Raw genomic sequence first — 24,616 nt, forward strand, 5'->3', positions numbered from 1 at the left:
GGGGTGTCACTGATCAGATCCTGACTCAGTAAAGATTTTGACAGGTGGTTCCTAGGGGAGGAAGCGCGGCCATGCCTAGATTAATGTAGTAGCCAGCACTGGGGTCATTCACAAAGCCATGGAAAAATGCTGCCCTGCTGCTTGCATGTTGGACGCACAGTTATACCAGCCTTTGGGTCCCTGTCATCCTCACAAATTGGATAGATAGCAGATTGGAAACTATGGAAAAGTTATGGATTCAAAAGAGGGATGTGCATCTTCAGAGGCAGAGAGAAACTTGGACAGATCCGGAAAGAGGCAGAACCCCTCCACACTCACTGCTACTCCAGGTAGAACAAGAGGTGCACGTGTGTGGAGCGTGGTGTTTGGGACTTGAGCACTTTTCACTGTGGGTTGGACAGGGCTGCAACAATATCTCACCATGGACAAGGCTTCAATGACGCGAGATTTGCACTTTTCAAGACATTTCAGTCACAGGATGGAGAAATGACCTCAGTGATATCTCCCATTTAGTTGGCCCCTGGAAACTCCTCCAACGCACTTTGGCGCAAGATATTCATTGTTTTGGGGGAGTTTGCCACTGTTTCCAGCTTTTCATGAACAGCACAAGAGCCCTGTAGGAAACCCACCTGGACTCCTAAGATCCCAAAGATGATGAAGAAGGCACAGCAGATGACCACAATGTTCCCAATGGGTTTAAGGGACGACATCAGAGTTTCCACCACGAGCTTCAGTCCTTGCGCACGACTAATGACCCTTGGGGGGCAAATGGATAGAAAAGCCAGTTAACCCCATCTTTGCAAAGCTCACCTGAAACCTTCCATGTGACACAAGGCACACAAGTAAAAGCACAAGAAAAACAGCTGTTTCAAACAAGGAGTGGCCCAAACCCAAGAAGTACAAGCAGCTATGGAAGAGGAGACCCCTCAGAGAGGCTGGAGGAGCTTGTATATGGAGAGAGCAAGAAGCTAGTCATGTACTTACAGCCAGCTCCAAACCTGCTTAAATCCACATAAAGGCTCCCAGTAACTACAGTGGGCTTTGGGTCAGAGCCACAGAAAGGAAAATCAAGAGGCGGCCCCCTGCTTCTTTCTAGCACCGAGTTACATACACCAAACCTGCCCTTTTGAATCACCAAAAGGAAGGCCGATCTAATTTTAGTAACTTCTGCCTGTATAGCACCCTCCCCTCCACCCTGCCTGAGCAAGTCTTTTGTTTCCTACCTGACCATTTTGCAAAGCTCTCAGTTCTTGCATTTTCTTGCAAACAGATTTGGCACCAGATTCCAATCCCAGACATCAGCTGTGGTCCCGTTGGCCTCTTCACTGATGCCAGAAGAGGAAATGATTGTTTTAATCTAACCTGCTGTCACTGCCTGATCCATTTCCTAATCTCCATCTTCTATCTAGCACATAGGCAGTTAGGACATAATTTCCAGCCAGTCCCTCAAGCTTTACTGCCTTCTATTTATCTATAACCATAACCATAGTTTTCAACCTGTGGTCCGCAGACTGTTTCTAAGAGGTCCACGAAAGATGATTATGATGAATCAGAAGCCTAGTTTTTCATGTAAACACCCACACTTAAATTCAAAGGGGTCCACACCTCCACTTGTTGTTTCCAAGGGGGTCCACAAATGAAAAAAGGTGGAAAACCACTGGTCTGTAATTAAACAAGTCACCTAAGGTCCAGTCCAGATCCCACCTCTCTTTTAAGCCAGCTTTAGTTTTAGGCCACAAATGTACGTACTTCTGTATGCAGTATGAACCGGGGGATGCGAATATCAGGTTAGGTGCCAGATTTTTCTGAGCTTTAATCCTGGTTTCAACCAGACACGATCTCCCTACCTTTGTGTCTCCATCTGTGAAATGAGGATAGCAACCTTTATAACTGCCTAGTGCACAGGGGTGCTGGGAGGACTGACGAATGCCTGTGTCATCTTGAAGGGCTGTGACCCATGGCTAGGTCTGAACAGGACTGGCCCTAGCATGGACTCCCAAGCTGCCCCGCTTCCTACCTCTGCTGTTTTAGACCCATTCCACCCTATTCTGTGACAGCACATATTCAGTCATTCCTGTTGTCTAGCCCAGAGTTTCACCAGCCGGGCAATAATCAATTAGCTTCATAATGAGAGAATCTCTCTAGCACTGCGCAGGATTTCATAACTGTAGATTAGATTATTCTGTAGGGTGGGGGCTGGCTGAAGGAGGGGTGGTGGGGGTGGTGGTGGTGAATGCACAAGCAATCAATAGCCAGACAGAAACAGGCTGAGGATGGATTTGTGCCACTTCATCGAGGACCTTAGTTCAAGGACTGTTATGCACATTATAAAAACCACTGAGTCATTTGGGGTCAGACTGACCACAGTATTCAGCACTTAAAGATGCCTAGTGGAATACAAAGTAGCACCCTAACAGGGTAGGTGCTTAATTCCCATTGAAATCAATGGGTGCTAGACATTTGGGATCCTATGACCCCAGCTGACTTCCTGCCCTTTGGGTGGGGGGCTGGACTCGATGATCTTCCGAGGTCCCTTCCAGCCCGAATGTCTATGACATCTGTGAAATCTGATTCACTTTGTAAATTGGGTCCTTACAGCCCAGCAGCTGACATGGATCCTGCAAAGTGTGCGCACACCAAGTGATGCCATTAGGAAGCAAAAATGCCCACTAATCTCCCTCTCTGCCCGACTATGCCCTCCCCCCCCCCGCAGGGTACACATGACAGTGCTGTTTGGCTTTAACGCAGTGCATAAGAGCCCAGAAGCTGCGCTCTCCAAAAGTTGGGAGAGTCCCTCGAGTGCCTTTGTGCCTGCCGAGTGAGCAAACCGCAGTGCTCAGTGCACACGCATAAAATGACGGCTTCATTTCCTTTCGGAACGGTTGGTTTTAAACTGTATCCTGAAAACCTTAAAAAATATTTCCCTCTTTCTGGTTAAATATTTACTCGAAATGTCAAGGGTAGCTTGTCAATTACCCTTTTAAAAACAAAACAGATGGCGATATTATTTTTATCCATTCCTCTACCAGCAACACACAAAAGGCAGATGCTTCTGTTTCCCAACCTGGCTTGCTTTCTCAGGTAGCTGTTCTGGTTACTCGCTGGATGCTCTGACTTCCTGCCTGCTCAGATCTCCTTGCATAAGAGGGGAAGGCTCAGGAAATGGCAAACACTTATGGCATCTTTCACTTGTAAGGCTCAGTGGACTTCTGCTCTGCCATCACTGCTGTGGCTGCTACCCGAGCTAGCTGTGAACAAGCTGCGCTGGCAGCAGCATAGCTCTGCCTGCCTGGAGCTCAGAGAGGGCTGCAAAACTGCCTGAGATAAATTAACCTACAAGATGCTCCACGTTATGCCGGCTAGACTGTCACCTGTATCTGAGCGAGTGACTTGAAAAGGCAACTTGGCTTGGTCTATGCTATGCTGCAGTCACTGCATGTAGACACACTTCAGAGTCCAATCAAGCGTCGAGTGGAGACAAAACAATCATTTCTTTCCGAGGGCAGAGTTCAAGTTGCCTGTGAAACTCAGTCCCATTTCTAGTGGGCAAGGGGCCATATCACAAACATTGTCTTACCTGGCACCTAAGCTGAAAGTCTCAGCAGACAAGTCAAGCCCTGCATGGGTCACAGAGGCTAAAACCCATCCTGGGCAGGGCTTAGGCACATTAATAGGAAGGTTTGTGCTGATGCACTTGGTTCAACTTTCTCCCACACACTAATACAACCTGAGCACTTTACAAATACTGCCATATTTGTCCTCACAACAGCCCTACTATTCCTGCACGACAGAAGGGAACCTGAGACCTACAAAGACAAAGGGACAAGTCCAAGGTCTCGGAGGGAAGTCACAAAAAGAAAAGCCAGCCTCCAGGGTCTTATTTTAGGAAATCTGACCTAAGTGGCAAAGGGCACGTGTTGGGAAAGATGGGTTAAAAAATTTAGGGCACTTGGATTCTTGCACACCTCTGCTCCATCAGACAACTGGTCAAAAACCATAATCCAGGGGTAAGACGAGGCAGCCTGCACAGCACCTTCTCTAATGTTTCTTTCCAGGCTGACAGAAAAGATCCTGAAGATTTTCAACAGGGGGAAAAAAATGTAATCTTCAATAATGAAAAACTTCACTGTCCTCCTAGCTTCACCTGACCGATCCAGTTTGAGTTGACAGCTTTCCAGTCAACAGAAGGACTCCCGCTGACTTCAAAGAGAGCGAGATAAGGCCCTAAAATGAAGAGCAAACTAAAGCAGCCTCAGCTTTTCTGAGCTCTTACTGTCAGCTTCAATGTGTCAACATTAACCACCCCAGCAGCCCATCAATATTGTCTGAGATCCTGCCGATAGTACTGCCTGCAAGCCCACGTTATCTGACCTACGGCTCTGCAACTGTAGGGCAGAGTGAGCCAGCTGGTTCCGGCGGGGTAGCCTCCTGAGGCTGCATTAAGGACAGTTTCAGTCTACATTAAGCATATGACAAATGGGGAAATTGAAGTTATAAAAGTTTTTTTCAGCATGAAAAAATGCTAATCCCCCCAGTTCCTCCTCCTTCTGCTGGCCTCAGCAGTCATAGTGCTTTGAAACTCCAAGTGTGCAGACACTCCAAAACCGCTGTCAATCTCATCTCTGCTGGAACACATTTACTAACTTTAAGCTTGCTAGTCTGATCAGAGCCCTGGTATAAAGAAGTGACAATTCAATGTGCATGCAGACTTTCCTCCATGGGTAGGGAAAAAAAACCCAGCAAAAGGTGATAATATGATAAAGAGGAAAGTGTCTACGGAATGACTATTTCATACTGCGACGGTATGAAGAGTGAATAATTTATCCATCTGCTTTGGAAGCCGAAGCCAAAGCTCTGACGAAAAGTAAGAGAGTGTTGAAGTCTGTCCAAATTAATTCTGAACACATTTTTAATTTTGATTTCTCTTGTACCTTAAGCTGTAGCGCTTGATCCCAACACCAGCAGGTTGAATGCGTTAGGAAGGAATGTCATCGAATAAGCTATTCTCCGAATGGCTGAAACATCAGACAGGGGCATGGAAATGTCTTTGTCACTTCTTTGTGAGGACATTTGCAGTGCTCTGAGCATGGAGCAAGACTCAAATACTTCTGCACTCAGTTTGGGGCCTGCTAATCAATCATGGACACATGGAATTGTGACCACACTATTCCACACGTGCAGATCAGACATGGGCGTGTGCCAATACACTGATGCACACAGCACACAGCCCTGGTCAGATGCACTAGAAAATAGTTGCTTTGTGGTTTTCTCAAAAAAGCTGAGCAAGCTATGAAAGGAAGCGGGGCATTTCTACAGAAAAAGAATCAGCAAAACCTTTATAAGCAGCAAACTGCCATAAGCCAAAGCAAACATAACAAAAAGCCTTCCTATGCCAAATCTTAACAGTCTTCAAAAGACAGGTGTACAGCCAGGGCTTCTCGCAGGCATTTTCCTCCTGTTGTTTCTCCCGTAATCATTCTTGGAGTCCTGCCCCAAACACCCACAGTCCAGTCCAAATGGCAGCAGCCAGCAGCTCACTGACAGGGACCTAGCATTAGCTCGAACCCCTATCATACAGTCATATTCGAAGAGCAGGCACCGAGAACCTAGGGTAGAAGTTCCCCGCCAAGGGCAGAGATCATAGACATTATTTAAGTCCTGAGCCAAGTGTTCATGGCTTAATGCATTTCTTATACTTATCTATTCTGGAGTGGCTGCCAGTCCCATTTCAGTTGAGGCTAATTCCCTAATCAATAAGAGCCACCGAGCCATTCAGAAAAAGCCAAGCCCAAGTCATACGACCAGTTGCACTTCTAAATCAGGGGTGGGCAATTATTTTGGGAAGAGGGCCATTTACTGATTTTTGGCAAGCCATCAAGGGCTGTATGATAGGCAGCCAGGGGCAGATAAATATTAATTTTCTAATTTTTTTTAGGGGCCCCACGGGCCGGATACAATGGCCTGTTGGGCTGCATCCGGCCCCCGGGCTGCATTTTGCCCACCTCTGCTGTAAACACAGGACCAATGCGAATGGTGGGGCTCCAAATGCAAAACCGACTGTGCTCCCACATGAGAAAACAAATAGGCAGGGGAGGGCATGGATAGTTGTGTCCATACATGCATCACCGTAAGTGCATATGGATTTCCCCGGCCAGAGATTTATGACTTACTGAAAAGTCCCTGTTTTAATGGCAGCTCTTTTATTGCCTACAAATCTAATTATGGAGGGACAGACCTGATTGCAAACACATTTAGAGAAGGCCTTAATTGCTGGCTTGTTCATGTTCCCTTTGTGCTCTCAAGAGTTGCACACAGTTAAGTCAATCGCAAACATCCGGGCATGCAGACAAGGAAATGCAGCACATGCCAAGGAGAAAGACACAGATGCCCTTGCAGGCTGGTAGCTTTTCCTCATGCAGAGAGTGCCACTGACTTCCCTGGGATCACTCCCATGCAGTTGCCTTACAGTTTGCAGAATAAGGACCCAATTAATTGAGACCCTGATGCTTGTCAGACTGACCCTTAGCTACAGACTCTCCCTGGGTATTTATAAAATGCTCTGGGACTGGAGAAGGGGAACCAGTAGTTCAAACTAAAATGAGAAGGATAATTATTTTACCCAAGGAAATCTCAATTACCTTGTATGTGTTCTTTGTACATATGAAAATGACAGAGGCAAGGAAAGACCCGGGTAAGTATTAGACTCAATTTCTTCTGCACATATGTTCTAACCCTGAAGCTAACAGCTTAATGTTTTCAATATCGAGATATCCTTTTCCATATTGTGAGACTTCCCTGCACCCTCCTTCCCATTTAGCAATATAACCAGGGCTGGGTGATCACGAGGCACTGACACTTCTTTATGACCTCCGCCCACTGGAGTCTGCAAGCCCCAAGGCTGCCAACCTGGGCTGTGAATGCATCTGGTTTCACGTGAATTTATGTCCCCTTTCCACTGGCCCTCTGTGAATAGTCTAGCAAACACACATCCTGGTGGGACTGTTCTCAGACAAAGAATTCCCCGGCAGCACTGGGGGACGTTTGCAGAGAACAAAGTCTGAATTGTTAATCGCAGAGATTCACCTGGGAAACCTGAGCCTAGGCCTTCTGACTATCCAAATCAGGGAACAGAGACCTATCAGGTGACCTACCTGTCCAATCAAAGCTAACTAGCACTGCTCAAAATCCGAAAACCTAATGCCCAACAGGGGCTTTGTGCACGATATAGATGAAGCCTGTTTTAATAGACGTTTTAGAAGAGGTCATGACCGTCATACTTGTTGTTCATGTTGCAGGCGGGGATCAAAAGCCGAGCCAGAAGCAGGGCCCCATTTTTCTTACTATGAAAGATGCATTCTGCCTTACAGCAAAACAGCAGCAGAAGGAAGGAGAAATAAGACACAACCCGCTTGCAAAGAGGTTGCGACAATGATCTGTTCTGAGTTACTACACAACAAGGGCAACCGGGATTGCATTAGCTAGGATATCGCACATGTTAAGAGTATAAACCCATGTGCTTCAGGGCACAAGCCAAACACTAACTGTCTGAGGTCAGGATAAAGCTCTCATTTAGGGTCGACTGCCGCACACTTGACCATTACAGGGTTTATTGCTCCATCCCCGAAGCCTCTTATGCTGGCCTTTGTAAGAAATGGAAAACCATGTTTGGAGAGACCACAGCTCTGATCTCGACTGGTAATTTGGATAATTAGTATACGAGTAGAATTAACGGGGGATTTGGAGGGAAAAAAAAATATCATCATAACATTTAAGGTTAAGCAACAGTTTGGTCTCCAAATCTTTAAAAATTAGCTGCCACCTGCTACTAATGTTCCTCTTTGTTACAAAAGCCATTGATTGCCTGAAGGAAGAGGGAGAAGGAGCTGTTAAGAAGCACTTTGCACAGAGCAAATGAGAGCACAAATAGCAGGGGATGTGTGTTTTAATGAGCAAAGGAGGCATTGATCAGTTTGCTACCACAGTGAGGCCTGCTCCTGACAATGCGCTCAGCGCCTGGAGCTCCCCTGGGCTCCAGCAGGACCTGTGGATGGCCCTGGCTTCGCAGAATCAGCCTGGGAGTTTGATGTAGAGCTGACGACAGGTTGCACAGAGCTGGAGGGTGAGACTGCTGGACAATTTCTTTGTTTCCTTTCTTGCTGGCCTATTCCATTATGCTTCTGAAAACATTTCTCTTCCTTGATGTGGCAGACTTGGGGCACTGATAGCACCTCCAAGCTTGCAGCCCCTTTACCATCTTACTTAGCCCTCACCTGCTACTTACCTTAATGGCCTGAGTGTTCGCAGGAGTCTCAAGACCCTCAGCATCCCAAGGATTTTAGTGCTGCTGTCTGATACCATTGAAACCAAGATGTCAATGACCGAGATGAGAACGAGCACCCCGTCGAGCACATTCCAGCTGCTTTTCAAGTAAGCCTTCTCCCCAAAGCACAAACCTAGTGCCACCACCTGCCCAGACAGCAAATTGCAAAAAGTTATGACTAATACACCCAATATGTTTTCTCTAGTTGGCAGCCTACAGCTAATGCATTATTTACAGATCCATGACTGCGAGTCCATTTGCTACCCAGTATAGAAACCTAATTAGACAATTTTGTTAAGTGTTATACTGCAAGGATTGTAAAAATAACTTGCAAAAACATCCCAGATTGTCCCTTAACAGCTGATGTATTTTTAACGCAGCTAAACCTAGTTGTGCAAAAGTGACTCTAATATTGTTGAGGTGTTGCGCAAAAGGTTTGATCACATGGTTGCTTCTTCAGGCTACTGGGAGAAAGGCGAGAGCAGCTGACCATTAGTGACCACTGCCCATCAAGTTTGCAAATAAAGACAACTGGGGATATTTCCAAATGAGACCACAATAGCTCTCAAGTAAGATGAACTACATGAGAGAGCAATACATTCCTGCCGTCCTTGGAGTCTGAATGTGGCTCCCATTCAAAGAACTATTTAAATACATGCTTCAGTTCCTTCGTCCTCAGCACAAGCCCATACAGGTCTTTATGTCATTGAGGTCAGTGGGACTCAGACATGTAGCTGACGTGAAGCATGTACTTAAAAATCATTCTTGAGAGCGGATGGAGAGATGAGTGGAGGCATCTCATCTCCCAGCAGTGTAAACTGGGGGTGGGGGGGAGACTTCGGTGGAATGATTCTGGTGCAAAATGCACTCAAAATAAGGTGCGTAGTAGAGAGTAAGTTGTTATTCAAAAAGGGGACAACTGTTTACATCTTATTCCCCAAGGTAAGTCAGATTTGGACATGCTGATCTCTGGAAAACTGGGAGGAAGGGTTTTCAAATTCCAAAGTAATAACACACTGCTAACGTAGCACAGTCAGGCTTATTCTTTGGCTTCATTTACCTTAACTGTCATCTCAGCCAGGAAGATTACTGTGAAGATGTAGTTGGAGAGTGTTAGGAAAATGCGTTCCTATAAAAACAAAAAAAAGAAGAAAACGAGAGACAATGTTTAACACTCTGGCCTTCAAAGCTGTAATTCCTGATATATATTTGGATGGTTACTTAAATGCTCTGCTTTTGTGCTGAAATATGTCTTGGATGGTTTGCTCCCAAAGAAGAAAAAGTCCAAATATTTATATGATAATACTTAAGTTGTTTATAGGGCCCCTTTGCTACGTTCCCTTGTGCCTGTCAGTACCAGGGACAGCTGCCAGCTTTCTGGACAGGCTATAGCTTCACCACAGGTGATGGGGGAAAATAAGTAAAAAAGAACAACAACTCAAACCCACACCGCCCATCTCTCACATGCAAGCCCCTCTTACAATGCTCCTTTTGGCCACTATATATTTCCCCAGGAATGATGCCATTCATTTATCATTCCCAGGACGCTCAGATGATTGCGGGTGCTTGAGAGAAGCAGGGAAACTTTTCTGATGATGAAAACTTTGCAGAAGTCTGCGAGTGGACCCCAGAGTACTTCTCAAACCTCATCAATCCACCAACACTCAGATAAGCTAAGTAAATAAGGTGCTCCCTATGCAGAAAGGCGATGGAAGACCGGCCGTGTTCAGCTGGGGTAAATCATAGGCAACAAAGCCACAGCAATTTCCCCCAGCTGAGGATCATACCCAAAAATGATTAATTCATTTGCACAAGGCCACAGGCAGAGCCAGGAGAAGAACCCAGAGGTCTGGACCTCCAATTCCCTGCTGTAATCACTAGGCTATGTTCTCCTTACTGCATTTATTCTGTGCAAGTAGCTAGTGATTGCAGATGAGACCCGTGGACTGATTCCTTATCTGTAACCAGCGGAAACCTCTCTTTAATGATGCTCATTAAATAAATTATACTTTCCCCTAATTCCTGTATAATCTCTGATTGCCCGTACGGTGAAATGGAGAGCTGGAGCGGGGGAGGGGAGGGGGCTGGTGGGGGGAAAGCTCGCGTGCACACATGCGAGGGAAACGTCTCGCTGTAACGCTGCCAGAGATTCTGGATTTATTTCTGCTGCTCCCTGCAGAGCCGTTCTCTAAGAAATGGAGCTCTCTCTCAGAACCAGCTGGATTTTGAGCAGCCAGAGAAAACACCATGGAAACTCTCCCTTGCCAGCTCATGATTTACTGAATGGGATACAGGAATCGCTAAGTAGCTTGTTTCTGTGCTGGTGTCCATAATTAATCGAGTCATAAGGGCCCAGACGTGATTGCATGAGCTGCGATAGAAAACATCCTCCACCTTCACTGGAGGGTGACATAAAATACCACTCAACAAGGTCTGCAGATGCCTAAAGACCTGCTTTAGGGGCTGCAGAGAAAAGGGTAATGGCAGCTAGAATCAATTAGGGACATTATGCTCCTTTTTTGGCGCATGTGCTGCAATTTTAAAGGGTAATCTCCACGGGCCACATCTTGTCCCTTCTGAAACAGGGAGCTCCTGCTGTCCAGAGACTGCCTCCCCTCCTCTGACAGGCCAGTGATAAGTGGGACAGGGAGCGAATGGCCCAGAAGCATTTAGAAAATCCATGGCCCGGGATGGCACAACACAATTATTTTAAACTGAAGCTATAATAACTATTTTGGTTTCCATACATGAGCTTTGTTGGATGGGGGTGGGCTACATGAACCCCTCCTCACTCCCCTGCTCCCTTTTGCTGCTCCAGTAGCATCTCCTGTGGCAACTCCCTTATCCTCTATCCTGCTCCCTGTCCTCAGTCCAGGTCATCTTGATCCCCAAATGACCCGTTTCAGCTCCCCCGGTTCCCACCCCAACGCTGCCGATACTTGGATGGACCTCTCCGACACTGATGCCTCTCCTCCATCCTCGCCTGCTACTTCAAAATTGCCTCCAAAACCTAGCAACATCCTTAGCACTGATTGCACCTGGGGTAGTCTCCATTCCCAGAGCCCCCTACCTTGGGCCTCACTGACTCCTCTCTCCTCCATCCAGATTCTCATCAAATCCTCTCATTTCTTGCTTTTGGACAGCATTCAAACTTCAGCTTCTCCTCTCCATCTCTATTGCTGTAATGCTTGTCCTTACCTGGGCCCTTGTGTGGCCCTTTACCTGGGCTGTCACACAAGGAACAACCACTCCGTGGACATCCAAGATAACAAAACACCTGTCTGTGTAAGCACCTGCGAATGGTGGGCCCAAGGAGATGCCATTGGACCAAAGAATCATTCAGAACTGGAAAGGACATGCCCAAACACTATGGGCCAAATCTGTAGCTGGTGTAACTTCAGTGGAGCTTATCCTCATTTAGAGCAGCCATGGATCTGGGCCGATTGCCGCGTGATTCAGCCAGGTCAAGCCCACATGGGAGTACTTTACACCTCCTCAGAAAGGTGGGACAGCAGAGAACCCCCTGATCTTGCTCCCTAGGCATCTCCAAAATACAAGGAGCTGTAGCAGAGATTTCCAAAATTGCCTCAAGGTGGTAAGCATGCAATTCCCATCAACTTTAATTGGGGCTGGGCAACCAAGCTCCTTGGCCAACTTTGGAAAGCTCAGCCTCTGCCAAACCCATGAAACCCACTGCCACTCTTGGGAGTCGCATGTCTGGAATCACAGGGTGATTCCCCTGAGGACATTTGCTGTTCAGGTTGCTCAGCTTCCACGGCTTCTTTAGCCCTGCACGGAAAGGGCAATTGTCTGAGCTTACGTGAGCACAGCAAGCCTGACCTTCCCAAGCCCGCTTTCTTTACATATATGGCAGCTGTCCGAGCAGACTGCCTGACACCATCTAATGGGAAACAGAAGTTGAAAAAGGCACCTGTAAGTTAAACAACGGCTGGGAGCTCAAAATAGCTTGTACTCCATCCAAATCAGCCTAGCAAAATTCATTGCAAATGTGAGTTAATGGAGACTAGCATTGACGTGCTCTCATTAAAAGGGTGGTTTCATTTGAGAGTTTCAAAGGGATCCAAATCCCACACAGCAGAAGTACAAGAGTTCGAAAACTTGTAGCCTGAATGATGAGCCTATTACATTCACCAGCAGATGGCTATGGAAAAAACATCACTGCCTGGTATAAACAAAACCCTGATCTATAAAAAAGACTGTTTTATGCCAAGGGCTGCTTTACAGCTTAGCAGAGCCTTTGGTACCTCATTAAAACCAAGCAGGTCACACTTCCACCTCTGGGTGCAGGGATTCAGATGCAGCCCAACCTGGGGGTGGGGATGGACAAAAGCTGCTTGTATCTGATGGCACCTTGCTGGCCACAGCCCAGCTCTCAGTGGGTCACTAACCATCCAGGTCCACAAAAGCCACTGCCACAGCTGGCGTGAACTGGGAGGTTTGCACTGGATCTTCTACCAGAACTATATTAAAAACCCTACCCGATTTTCATGTTTATAGATGGCAACTTGATCTGAGTTCCAGTTATATGGAGCTCTGTATCCTCAAGGACTCAAGTGCTTTGCCATCTGTATATACGTATACATATACATATACAGATGGCAAAGCACTTGAATACTTTTACATATATATGTAGTCTTCAGTTGCTCTTTTATTTTGGCATGGGGCATGGCTGAGATGCACGCTGGATGGTTTGTAACATATTGCATATATATTTCATCACAGGATACCCCTACTTTTGGGGTGGAGGGCAAAATAGCCAATTGCTACACAACACACTACATGACAGCGAGAAAAACAATCAGGTTAAGAAACTTGGAGAAAGCTTATTCTCTCAGGTGGAGGGTTAGGCACATCGTAATGTATGCAAAGACTGCACAGGACCTTTGTTTTAAGATCTTACTCTGAGGTCCACCAAGAGTAATCAGCGGGCCACATTACTACAAAATGAGCAGGCGTGTGCAATATGTTAAAAACAGTGCAGCGTGCATCTCAGCCATGACCCATGCCAAAATAAAAGAGCAACTGAAGATGACATTTTTGATTGATTGAAGCTGGTGTTAGGAAGATCTTGTTTGAAAAATCATTATGCAATCTATTAAAACAAATAGTTCAGGGAAATGGAATTACACTGCATATATCAATTCAATTTGCTCATGTCACAACAAAGATGATAGACAAAGGGGAGAGAAAAAGTACCAAACGATCAGCTTCTCCCTTTCTCTTCCCACCACACATGCATGCTAGTGCAGAACAGATGGAAGGAACTAACATTGCGTCGAGAGAGTAAAAGTGTCTGACTGTTTATTGGAGAAGAAAATTGAGACAGATGTCATGGTTATGTCATGTATTAAAAACAATCTGATTGTGACTGGAGAACTGGGATATTAAAAGGGGAAACCTTGGTGTCTTCCATGGCAAACAAGCACTTCTTTATCTTTCAGAATGAGGTGCAGGGGCTTTGGTGAGGGCAAAGGCCTGAAAACCTAAAAGAACTCTTGTCTATCTACAGCATCACAAAGTCATGTCAAGCGTGTGCTGCAAAGGTAAATTAATGACATGCAGACAGGATGGATTTCCTTTGGATCAACCATCAACAGCAAATCACAAACAGGTGGGACCAGATTCTCAGACACAGCCACAGTGCAAGGCATGTGAGGAAGGGACAGTGCATGGAAGTGCCTTAAAGCTCCCAGACACTACCATGGCCCTGGTGATATTCTCTGCAAAGTTGTCCGTTAAGTGCTACGTTAAAGCCTGAGGACCGGTCTTACTCACAATGAGTAGTAATAAGCACAAAGGGTGACTACATCCCCCAAGACCAGTGCAGGGACTGTCCTTATCACTTGGCACTCCCAGCAGCAGGTATGGAGCCCCAGCATTTGCTGTCCACTATTACACTTTTCCACTTGGGGGTGGAAATCCTTCTCGAGTCTCATAGACAAGGCTTGTGGTCCAAGCACAGTGGCAGTGAGGTTCAAGGCACCTGCTGGCACTTACGGATTGGATTCCCCCCTGCCTGGAACGTGGGACCAAATCCACAGTTGGTGTCAACTGGCATGGCAATTACGTCAGTGTGGTCACACATGGGCTCACAACGTGACCACCTGTTTCCATATGCAAACTGAAGCCAAGAGCCAGGACAGCAAGACACAGGGCAATGCAACTTGAGCTTTGATGGCTCCGCTATAAATGCGATAATGCAGAGGAAAATGTTAATCTGCAGGGCAGGTCTGATACTTACAGCACTGTGGGGCTCAATTTTTGGCCGTTCCATAGCAATGGTGATGCAGTTCAGGAAAATGATAACCAAGACGACATGATCAAACATCTTGTGAGTGATGATTTTATTGCACATCAGACGGAATCTGCTCAGAAAAAACAACACAGACACACTAGCTGTTAACAACTGACTGGCCGGAGATGAAGATACTCCTGTCAAAGCATCCATTTTATGCATGGCATACGAACTGAACTTTCTGTTTGACAAGCAGAGGCGTTACAACCTCCCAACTCCCTCCCTAGGGCAGCTGTCGGTGTTAGCAGATATTTCTCAGTCTGAACAGATAACGGCTCAGGCCGCAATAGACGGCTACAGGCCAGGAACAACACAATGTTCAAGGGTGGTTGGCTGGGTCTGGTTGACTTGGCTTATGGTTGAGAGAGCAGGCATTTGCAAAGCTGAGACCATCTAGTCAACTTTGGATTTCAGCGCACCCCTTGTCCTTGCAATCAAGGACTTTGGAGGTCTGGTCTATCCCTGCCTCTAGTTAGAAAACTAACCCCATTCCAGTATGGCATGCTATTAAACTCCATGCAGAAGAACAGAAGCTATACAGCGTGACAGGTGGCCGTACACCGACCCAGGTTTTATAATAAGGTATTACGTTTCTCAGAGTTGGTTTGTGAAAATCTAGGTAATCTCTGTATGAATGAGCTATAAGACTGATCCAAGCTTATTCACCCTAAAATGGGAGGTGCTCCCCAAGAACAGCTGGAGCATGGCATGAGTATTTGTATCATGGCACTGACGCCATGTGGCCGTGTAGCAGCTGAACTTGGGAAAGACCAAAGAATTTGGCATTGTGTTTCCCTGAGTAAGGGAGAGGCATTTCCTGCACCTGTGTCCAGGGCAATCGCAGCGGGCGCGACTCACATGCAGAAGAGGTAGAAGAAAGGGCCAGTTAAGGAGCTCCCAACAGAACTTCACATCTGTCTTCATATGTAGGTTCATGTTCTTAGAAACCAGGGTGTGAGCAGCTTCAAGCCAGTCTATTATGGACTGAAGGGCTGTTACCAGCATGCAAGAATAGGACTCTGATCCCATGACCTTTTGGATGCAACTTAACTTTCCCAGGCAGCAGGCAAACAGCTCCTCCCAATGTGCCATGATGGCAAAGCTTCTCATAGGCATCTTTTCTCTCTCTTGAGTAAAGAGCATGTTTGAATGAAGCAATGCCTGGGATCTGGCTATTGATTTGGGAGTTACAGCTTGTGCCCACAAGCCCTTAAGATCGAAGAGTCCTCTGTCCTTAGAGAGGATGTGGAGCTATATATGGCTCACCAGCCCTTGAAGGCTGATGGTTAATAACCAGGCTGATATGCTGTGCTGTGCCTCCAGGAGACAAAGCATGCGGCTGAGGGAAGAAGTGGCTTTATATTACTTTTGCACCCTCTAAATACTGGGCTGTTCCAGGGGCTGAAATGGCCTGATGAAAGGTTGGAGCAGAGGGCTGCTCTCTGAGCTGAGAACAGGGATGTCCCACCGCTACGCTGCGAGCTTTGGGTCCATCTTTGCCTCTGTTATTCACATGCCCTACCTCAGGGCTTACAGTAGCTCTGTGATGTAGCTGTGCTGCGGAAAAAGTCTTCCCACCCACTTACAGCTGCCCTGTATGGCCGTAGCTGGCCCATAGCTGGCATGCAGCCACTTCTCTGATCCTTGAGGTCTCGGGGCACCGTGGCCCACTGTACCTGGTTACCTTCAGTGTTACCCGTAGTTATTGCACTGTTACTATTCAGAGGTGCAGTTGCCTTACTTAGAGTGAGGAGCGAAGATGTAGATAGACCAAGAATCTCTCTCTTTGCACCAGGTGGGCAGACGGGCCTGTATCCAAGCCTTCGCACGGTCTCGTTTGCTCTAAAAGAACAACAACAGCTATACAGCGAGCGGTAATCAGTTATTCTGAGCGACTGCAACACCCATCCGCCATGGTCTGAATCCCAGACAAGCCAAATAACCAAGCGTGAAACTCTCGAGACACCTTAATTTCTCCCCCTCCCCGTCAATCCAGAGCTGTCACAGCAGCATGGCAGGTCTGCACGCGGAGGTCATTTCTGAATGTCACGTCTCGTGTGCACAGCAAGGTTAAAACAATAAAATTGTCAGCGTGGGTAGGCAGGCCCTGCTGCGGCCCTCGCAGATGGATTGATGATACCTAGCAGTGCAGCAGGGTGGCTCCACGTGCAGAGATGCCGTAAGTGCTCTTGCGTAAAAGGGGCGGGAGGACAAACAGTCAAGGAAAGCCACGGCGCGGACATGCCTTGTGCCCGGCAGCCACTTGCCATCACCGCTCACACCTGGAGATCACGTTTTAAAGAGAAAAGCAGAGGGAGCTATACGGGCCTTCAATATTTGGTGAAGTCACAGCGCGTATGGAGGGGGGGAGGGAAGGGGGGATTGCCTTTGCTAAGCAGTCAGCAATGCTAATTGTCAGCTGGACAATCACCCCGCTGCATATGGGACTGCCGTCCCAGAGGGAAAGGGGGGAAACTCCTGCAGCCAAGAATGGAAGCTTGTCCCACAAGAGTCCGGGACTATTGACAAGGCCTAGTCGGGCTCCAGGGGTTCAGTATTTTATTTTGCATGGCACCATAATGGCATATGGCCCACATCGGTGGATCTCAACCTTTTTAGATTCAAGACGGCCCTTGCAAGTCTTCTGAATTCGGCAGCCCTCTGCTCCGGACCCACTATTGTGCCACCGCAGCTGTCCTCAGTGCCCCTCAACTGCGGAAAGGCAGCTGCTGTCGCTTCAGCTAGCTAAACGTGCCCTGCAGATACTGCACAGAGCCAGGGCAGGAATGCCTGAGGCATGGGTGTGCACTCCTGCTGGCATTAGGTAAATGTAATGCTGTGTGCATCACAGCGTTTCCTGATCTGGCTGCGCATGTGGGATGCAGGGCACTTTTAGCTGGTTGCAGCGGCTGTGCCTGTGCCATGGCTGCCAGCCATGTGGGGAAAGCCACATCACCCTAGCTGAGAACCACTGGCATGAAGCAGACTGGCCGGACAAACAGATATACTAGCCCTGGCCTGAAGAGCCAGAAACCAGCCCTGGTCAGCTGCAGGCCTTTTGCTTACTTCACAGATGCTTGCTGGAATCTTTTAAGGTTTAATTGTAAAGTAAAAAAAAGAGGAAAAAGAAAAAAAAGAGAACCTCGAGGGCTCCCATGAGTGCAGCCAGCACCTCTGCCTGCTAGACAGTGCACCAGTATGGACTAGGAAGAATTGCCTAGGACTTCCATTTTGCTCCATGAGCACAACACTGAGATTTACAAGATTATGAAGGCCAGAAGGGACCACTGCAGGCCTTTAGCCTGACCCTCTGCACCACACAGGCCCTGGGACCTCCCTGAATTAAATTCTTGTTGGAACTAGAGCCCATCCTGTAGTAGAAGAGCCAGTCTGATAGATGCTCCTCTTTTCCAGCAATGTCAAGGTGCCTTAAGGAGCGGAGGATGGATTCGGGGGCCTTAGCCTTATGTCCATGGGAGCTAACGAGAGGCTGCCCATTAACCTCAATGGGCTTTGATGCTTGGCCCTCAGTGTCTGGCTGGAAGTGAAATGCAAATCTAACATCACATGCATCTTCCCCTATGTAGCGCCATCTGTAAAGCAACTAGAAGGGCACCTGCCCCTGAAGGCCAGAGCGCAACACCTCCGCCGTGGGTATGCTCAGAGCAGGTTGCCCAGGAAGGTCTGTGCTTTCACACCCATTTCCCAACGCAATGACCTGCTCAAGCTTGCCCAGAGGATGAGTGGCTGACCCAGCAGAGAGGTGCCCTACCTAGTAGACCCTGCCACCTCCAGCAGCCCCCTCTACAGGGTATCAAACAAGGGAGGGTAAACATTTCTGCTTTAAACAGAAGACGCCGTCTGCCTCCCGAGCTGCACGCTTAGCGATTGGAGGTAGCCTAGAACGTAAAAGCCAGAGCTGTCAGGGTAACTGAGTGGAATGGGTGAAATGCTTTCTGTTCCCCTATGCACTCAGCCAGGAGTCTCATTAGAGACAGGTAATAGAAAGCGTGGTGTCCGCTTTAATGAAAACGCCTGGTGACAAACCGAACCCTTTGCAAGCCACCTTCTGAAGGTAATGAGGACAGTTTCGATAAAGAAAAGTTTGATTTATTCCCACTTCCACCCACCCCAGCCCTATAAAAGAAGGTTTCATAACTTATTCATTGTATTCGATTTTTACCCCCATAGGGGGAGGAAGAGAGTCAGGAAAGCTCCCACCTTTCCAAATCACATATCCATGGGTTTGTGTTAGCCCCTCAGCTAGCCTAGTTGGTTTAATAATCCAGATATTTAAAAAAAAAAAAAATCAGTGCCTGCTTTGAGCTCTAGACAGACCAGTGCTAGCGACCCCAGCCTCTAGGCATGGGGTAATAGCTGCAATTGGTCCACTTCAGTTTGTAGGCTGGACGGATTCCAGAAGTCTCTATTATTCAAAGCAGTTCTGGTATTTATCTTGGGGATTTGTAGTGAATGGTAGTGCGTCAGCAGCACAGAATGCTTCTTTATGCTCCTTTTGTCCAATTTTTAATGCCAAAGATATTTTGGGTTTCATCTAATTGTTGCAGCTAGCAGTTCATAGGCTAAACCAGACAACAAAGGAGAAAAGTGATCTTCCAGCCTGTCCCTCTATTTAATATAACCAGTGGGGATGTAGATCCCCCAGTCACCAGCTGTGGTTTCCTCAAATAGGACCATGTTCTGTTCCTTGCTATGCTGGTGTAAATCTGGAGTCTAGGGGATTACCCCATTTACACCAGTGGTAATTTGAGCCAAATGTAAATTTTTGTGAAATAAAAAACGAACGCTTCCAGCCTACTCGCTCCCATCAAGTGCTTTCTCTGGAAAGTCCAGACACACAACATTGCTTACAATCAGCCTGATTGCTGCCTGAGTTGGCATTATGTTCAAAGAGATATATCAATTATGTTGTTTAAATCATATCCATTTGTTCATAAAACACACCTGCACAGGATGGATTAAGATGTGGAAGAAGAAGGACGAAGAGAAAAAACAGGAATTTAGTTGCTAATTTTAGACAAAGTGGTATGTACATAACCCTGCTGGCTAGCGCAGGTGAGATTCACTCTGCACTCGGTGCTCTGCCCAGATAACAAAATATATGCCCAAGTGGTTGATTTGGTGGAGGAAGGGCATGTCTAACTCACTGATATTAAATGGCATTTCCTTTGTGTATCAAAGAGGGAACAGAGCACCCTTCAGATGCTGCACTGATGAGACCTACCGCTAAACAGTTCCTGGATTAGGAATTTCATTTATTAATGTGCTTTGGAGAGACGAAGGAAAGCATGTTAGCATTAGAAGATGACTGATACACTTCTTGGGGTAATGGAGAAAGTCTGATCTATACAAGTTTTATTACAGGAAAAGAAATCTGCTGAATACCTATCTCTGTCTAGCACCTGACCTGAATGCAAGCTAAAAGCTGTATTGTGAGTCTCAGGCCTTGGTTATTTAATTCTAAACATTTAGGAGGAGAAGGCTGAGACAACATTGTGAGTGTTGATCTGCTGTTACAGAAATAGTGCAAGACAGCCAAAGATGAAAGCAGATGTAAAAGTGCAAATGGAACGATTCGCACTTTGCATGAGGGAGGAGGGAGCTCTGTTTGAAGAGCCTCTTGGTTTTAGACTATGTAGGTTCCTTGCTTGCCCTCCTGGTTTTCAGTCATTTAGTTTCACATGAAAGGGGATTTTTTTTTGTTTGTTTGTCTGAAGAATGGGGAAATTTTACAGCCGGCGTGTGCGCTGATGTGACAAAAAACAGGCTCAGCAGATTTGAACAGGTCAGATCTGCATCTCCGTCCTGCCTGCACAAATCCAGCATCATAGCAAGCCACGATCAGAGTGGATTTATTCCAAATGTGCACCAGTGCAATCAGGCACAGAAGTGGTTGTATTTTGTGGAGAAGAGATAATGGACTTCATTCTGGTTTCACACACGCCAGTGTAAACTCACTGCAGACAGGGTGCAGATACCAGTGTGAACTGGAGCAGGGAGCTCAGACTCAGCCCTTGCTCTTCTTTTTATTTCAGTGCAGAAGTGATCAAATACATCCAGCAGCCAGTCCTTGTTGAGCTTTACTTAAGTATCCACTTAGCCCTCATGGGTCATTTTGATCCAAATAGTCCCCCCTCTCCCCCCAGAAATGTCCCACCAGAAATGGGAGCTCAGGAAACTGATGGCTTGGTATTATTTCATTAATTTAAGTGCTATTTCCTAGTAACTCGGGTTTTGCGATTTGCAAAGTACGTAAGTTGTAGCATGAAAAAGCACAGGAAACCGAGTTTTTATGGAAGGCTAAAACTAATAAAGAGGAAAGAACTATGACTCTTATTCTGCAATTGTATAGCACTTCTCACAGGTCCTCAAAGAAGTTTACAAACTATTACCAAGAGCAGCCATGAAATGCAGCCACTTCTAGGGTGGAAGAACATCAGTCAAGCTGATGATCCACTACTACAGCACTAGGCAACAAAGCAGTCAAGAGAAACTTTGGCAAAGTACATCAGAGCGAACCCAGCTCTTAGAAACATTGCTACAAGCGGGGTCTTTAGTCAGCTTACAGCAAACATTTATACTGTGTTCAGTTGCTGATCACCATGGTATCTGAGCAGCTTAATATACATGGAAAGCACACAGGCTTCATTTTTAAAGGTCTCATTTGAGAGATGCAAAACACAATCTGATTCAGAAAGTCATGGCAGGCAGTTACCAGTTTATTAGCTGCAGGATGTAAAGAAAGAGATCCTTCACGCTCTAATGCATCCCTAACATTGTTTGCTTCAGGTAAGGTGGAAAAAAAAAAAAATCTGGCTTTGAATAGGACAGGAGAATGAAAAGACTCCAAGCTAGCAATAAGAGCACGGTCTTTTGATTATGTTAATAATGCTTCTTTCAGGAGCAATTAAACCTCCATGTCTTAAAAATGCAATTCGTCTTGTAGCAAGTTAAGAATCAGGTTAAAACGCTCAGTTAAAATGATATCCTGAGAATCCATATATAAGAGGCAGTAGGATCATTTTTTTGAAAAAGGAGATTTCCGGATGGTGGCTGTTTTGGGCAGAAGAACCTTTCCTTTTCCTTGGTAAGTGCTTTGGAATAATGTTGGCCTTCAGCATCGATTTTTTCACAGCTTCATGAGCTACACTAAAATATGCCCATGATCTGTGGCTTTTCAGGCTTCAGTATTGCTCTCGTTGCTTGGAAAACAATTACTGTTCACCAACGTTCATCCTAACGCCACAAGGCCTACGTACTTTCACAGCCATGCTGGTTGCTCAGGGTTCTCAGTGCCCAGGACGGTAGACCGGCCAGCGTTTGTGCTGTGCTGCGGTCTCTCTGTCCAGCCAACTGTAAGCATTTCAGGTACTGGCTAGTGCAATGCCTTTTCCTGTCCAAGTATGGGTGACCAACAAGCTTTATCTCCTTTCTCGGACTGCAGTTGGGTCACCGCCCATCCTATCAGGTTTGCTGGTCTCTTGAGGCCTGGACTAAAAAGCCAATTAAAAAAAACATCACCAAATGAAGGCGCCTCCAACCCAGACAGCTGGTTTCCTCCAGCAATTTATCCCATACACAGTCATTCTGCCCTAGGAAAGTAACCGAGCAAGCAACCAAATCCTCCCCCGTTTTGGCAAGGTGACTCCCACAGCCCTAGTCTTCCTCGTGGTTGGGGAAAGGAGAGGTCTTTCCCCCCTGCCCTACCTATTCCTTTTCCTACCCAGCAAGACAATCAAGGCCTTGTGAGCTGATTGGGTGCCAGAAATACCTATTACTCAAGGTCTCAGAAGACTTCCTCGTTCACAAGGCCCATCGGTCAACCCTATCGTGTCTGCCCATGGGCTCCTCCCCCTGCTAGTCTGGCCTTTTAGGCACCTTCCTGCAGATCAGGATTTTCTGCCCTGGACAATGAATCACACTCAGTCCTTTCTGTCTTCAGCGTGAGACTCAGTGCAAGCACTTTTATCATCAGCATCAATCCTGATGCCATCATACTCAAGGGAAACAAAACTGGTGAGTCCATCAGGCACATCAATTTGTGACAGGAACATGAAAACCATTACCCTAAATCTCATCAGGTTATGACAGTTAATTGCCAATTTCTCTCTCTTGAAAACTAATTTTACCTGGTTGCAGAGCTCACCCAGCTGTCTGAGAGCAAAGGCAGGCTCACAGCACAGGAAAAGACTAGACCTCTGGCTGAGCTATGTAAGGTTTAGGCTTTTTTTTTTTATTAGCAAATTGCCGTCACGGATTATTGTGTGTCATGGTGTTTGTAGCATGTTTCTCTGGATGAGGAGTGAAATTCTACTGATGGAAGATGTTTCAAGGTCTTGTTTAGTCTTGGCAACCCCATGCAGGCTTTGCTAACATAATAGAAAAGGCCAGGGATGAGTGTTGGAAAAGTTTGCAATAAATGAGATGTTCGTGTCATATTTATACTCATGCTGCTTTGGGAGGTAGAATCCCAGGAGCCCTTCTGTGCTCCTCCAGAAGCTGAGCCAAATCATCACTGTGTAGGAAAGCCTGTCTGCAAATCTTTATTTCATTAGTTGCCTTCCACATCTGCTTATTGCCCAGAGGCCAAATGCGGCACTGGCTTCGCCCCTTACTATTCCCTTTGCTTCACTGGATGAGGTGTAGGCTAGCTCACAGTTTACTTCTTTGTATTTTAGCTGCATATTTAGTGCTGATGAAGTTTCTCTGTGGCTTGAACTACTCTGGCATTTACACAAATTGAGCGGTGGCATCTTAGTGGCAATTACAGGCATTCATTTGAAAGCACAGATCCGGGGAATATGTAAAACTGGAGATGACTCTTCAGCACTTCGCATCTCTAATCAGCTCAAAATTACAGCTGATTTTCCTTCTCCCCCTGCCATGCTTTTTAGCTACCATTTCCTAAGTGGCACTTTTCAGACCTATGAAAGAGAGACACTTATTGGACTAATGCCTCTTCATCTTGAAATTAATGCAAAGCTTAATGCTGCCTCTATGAGACTAATGTCTCCATGAGACTAATGGACCAAATTCTGCCCTTGTATCTCCTGTTTATGTCAACAGAAATTCCCCACTTTATCGCAGAGAAGAATTCAGCCTTGTAGCTGGAGAAAGGGCAAATTATCGCGCTCTCTCATTAAAAAGAGATGCTATTGATATAATCGAAAGACCAGCAATGTGCAAGCCCTTGGCCCACGGCACTGGGCCCTACCTCGGTCTGTCTGGTACCTCTCTTGGGATTGTGGAGTACCACAAAGCTCCTCTGCTAGTGCTCTGGAGGCTGTACCTTGCTCTCTTCCTACTTTGCCTGCTTCCCTTTCTTCACAACAGCCAGCCAGCACACATGCACTGACTAAGCCCAATGTTACAGGGGAAATACACAGTCATATAAGCCAGGTTATATCTTCTGCATCTACAGTGTAACTGGAAACAAAAGTCTAACCAGTGGAACCAGACATGCAGCTCAGACTTGCATCATAAAAATGTCAGTGCTTCACTGCGTTGGCCGCAGGTCTAGCTAGCCCAACATCCTGTATCTCACAATAGTAGAGAGTGCTAAAGGGGAATAGTATATATTATGCAGGTCCTATCCAGACTCACTGGTCTCCTGCCCTCTTCTGCTACAGCTTTCAACATTCAGGGACCTAGGAAGTGCTAATCTGGAGGCCACACCACTAGCCATCATATTTAATACCCACTGGTGGACCTGTCCTCCAGAAGCAGCATGCAAAATGCAAGGTTCCTCATATCTGGTATCACTGGGCTTTCCCTGAAGCTCAGGAGCTCATCAATCCAAGCTAACTATAGTGTGGGAGGGGGCAGCTGGTGTTTACAAGACCAAGAAGTGTTGCACGCTCCCCTTCAAAGTGCATCCACAGCTCAAACAACATTTTCGCCTGTCCTGGCACTGAGAATATTATTCAAAAGCCAAAATTTCAGTTTGCAATCTTTACCCC

The 24,616-nt window shown here is 46.5% G+C and overlaps 1 protein-coding gene across 4 annotated transcripts in view; it reads right to left on the bottom strand.

Annotated features, from left to right (window-relative positions):
* Positions 1-24,616, bottom strand: part of CACNA1G (calcium voltage-gated channel subunit alpha1 G) — a 324,600-nt gene that overhangs the window by 190,316 nt on the left and 109,668 nt on the right. For all 4 annotated transcript variants that reach the window (XM_019517481.1, XM_019517491.1, XM_019517507.1 and 1 more), the window contains 5 exons: positions 16,378-16,478; positions 14,583-14,706; positions 9,381-9,449; positions 8,282-8,466; positions 630-756 (listed from right to left, as the gene is read on the bottom strand). In XM_019517481.1, coding sequence (XP_019373026.1) covers positions 630-756; positions 8,282-8,466; positions 9,381-9,449; positions 14,583-14,706; positions 16,378-16,478 — 606 coding nt within the window. The remainder of the gene's footprint in view (positions 1-629; positions 757-8,281; positions 8,467-9,380; positions 9,450-14,582; positions 14,707-16,377; positions 16,479-24,616) is intronic.

Source organism: Gavialis gangeticus, unplaced genomic scaffold (assembly GCF_001723915.1).
Source record: "Gavialis gangeticus isolate Ggan-Ray unplaced genomic scaffold, GavGan_comp1, whole genome shotgun sequence".
Classification (NCBI taxonomy): domain Eukaryota; kingdom Metazoa; phylum Chordata; order Crocodylia; family Gavialidae; genus Gavialis; species Gavialis gangeticus.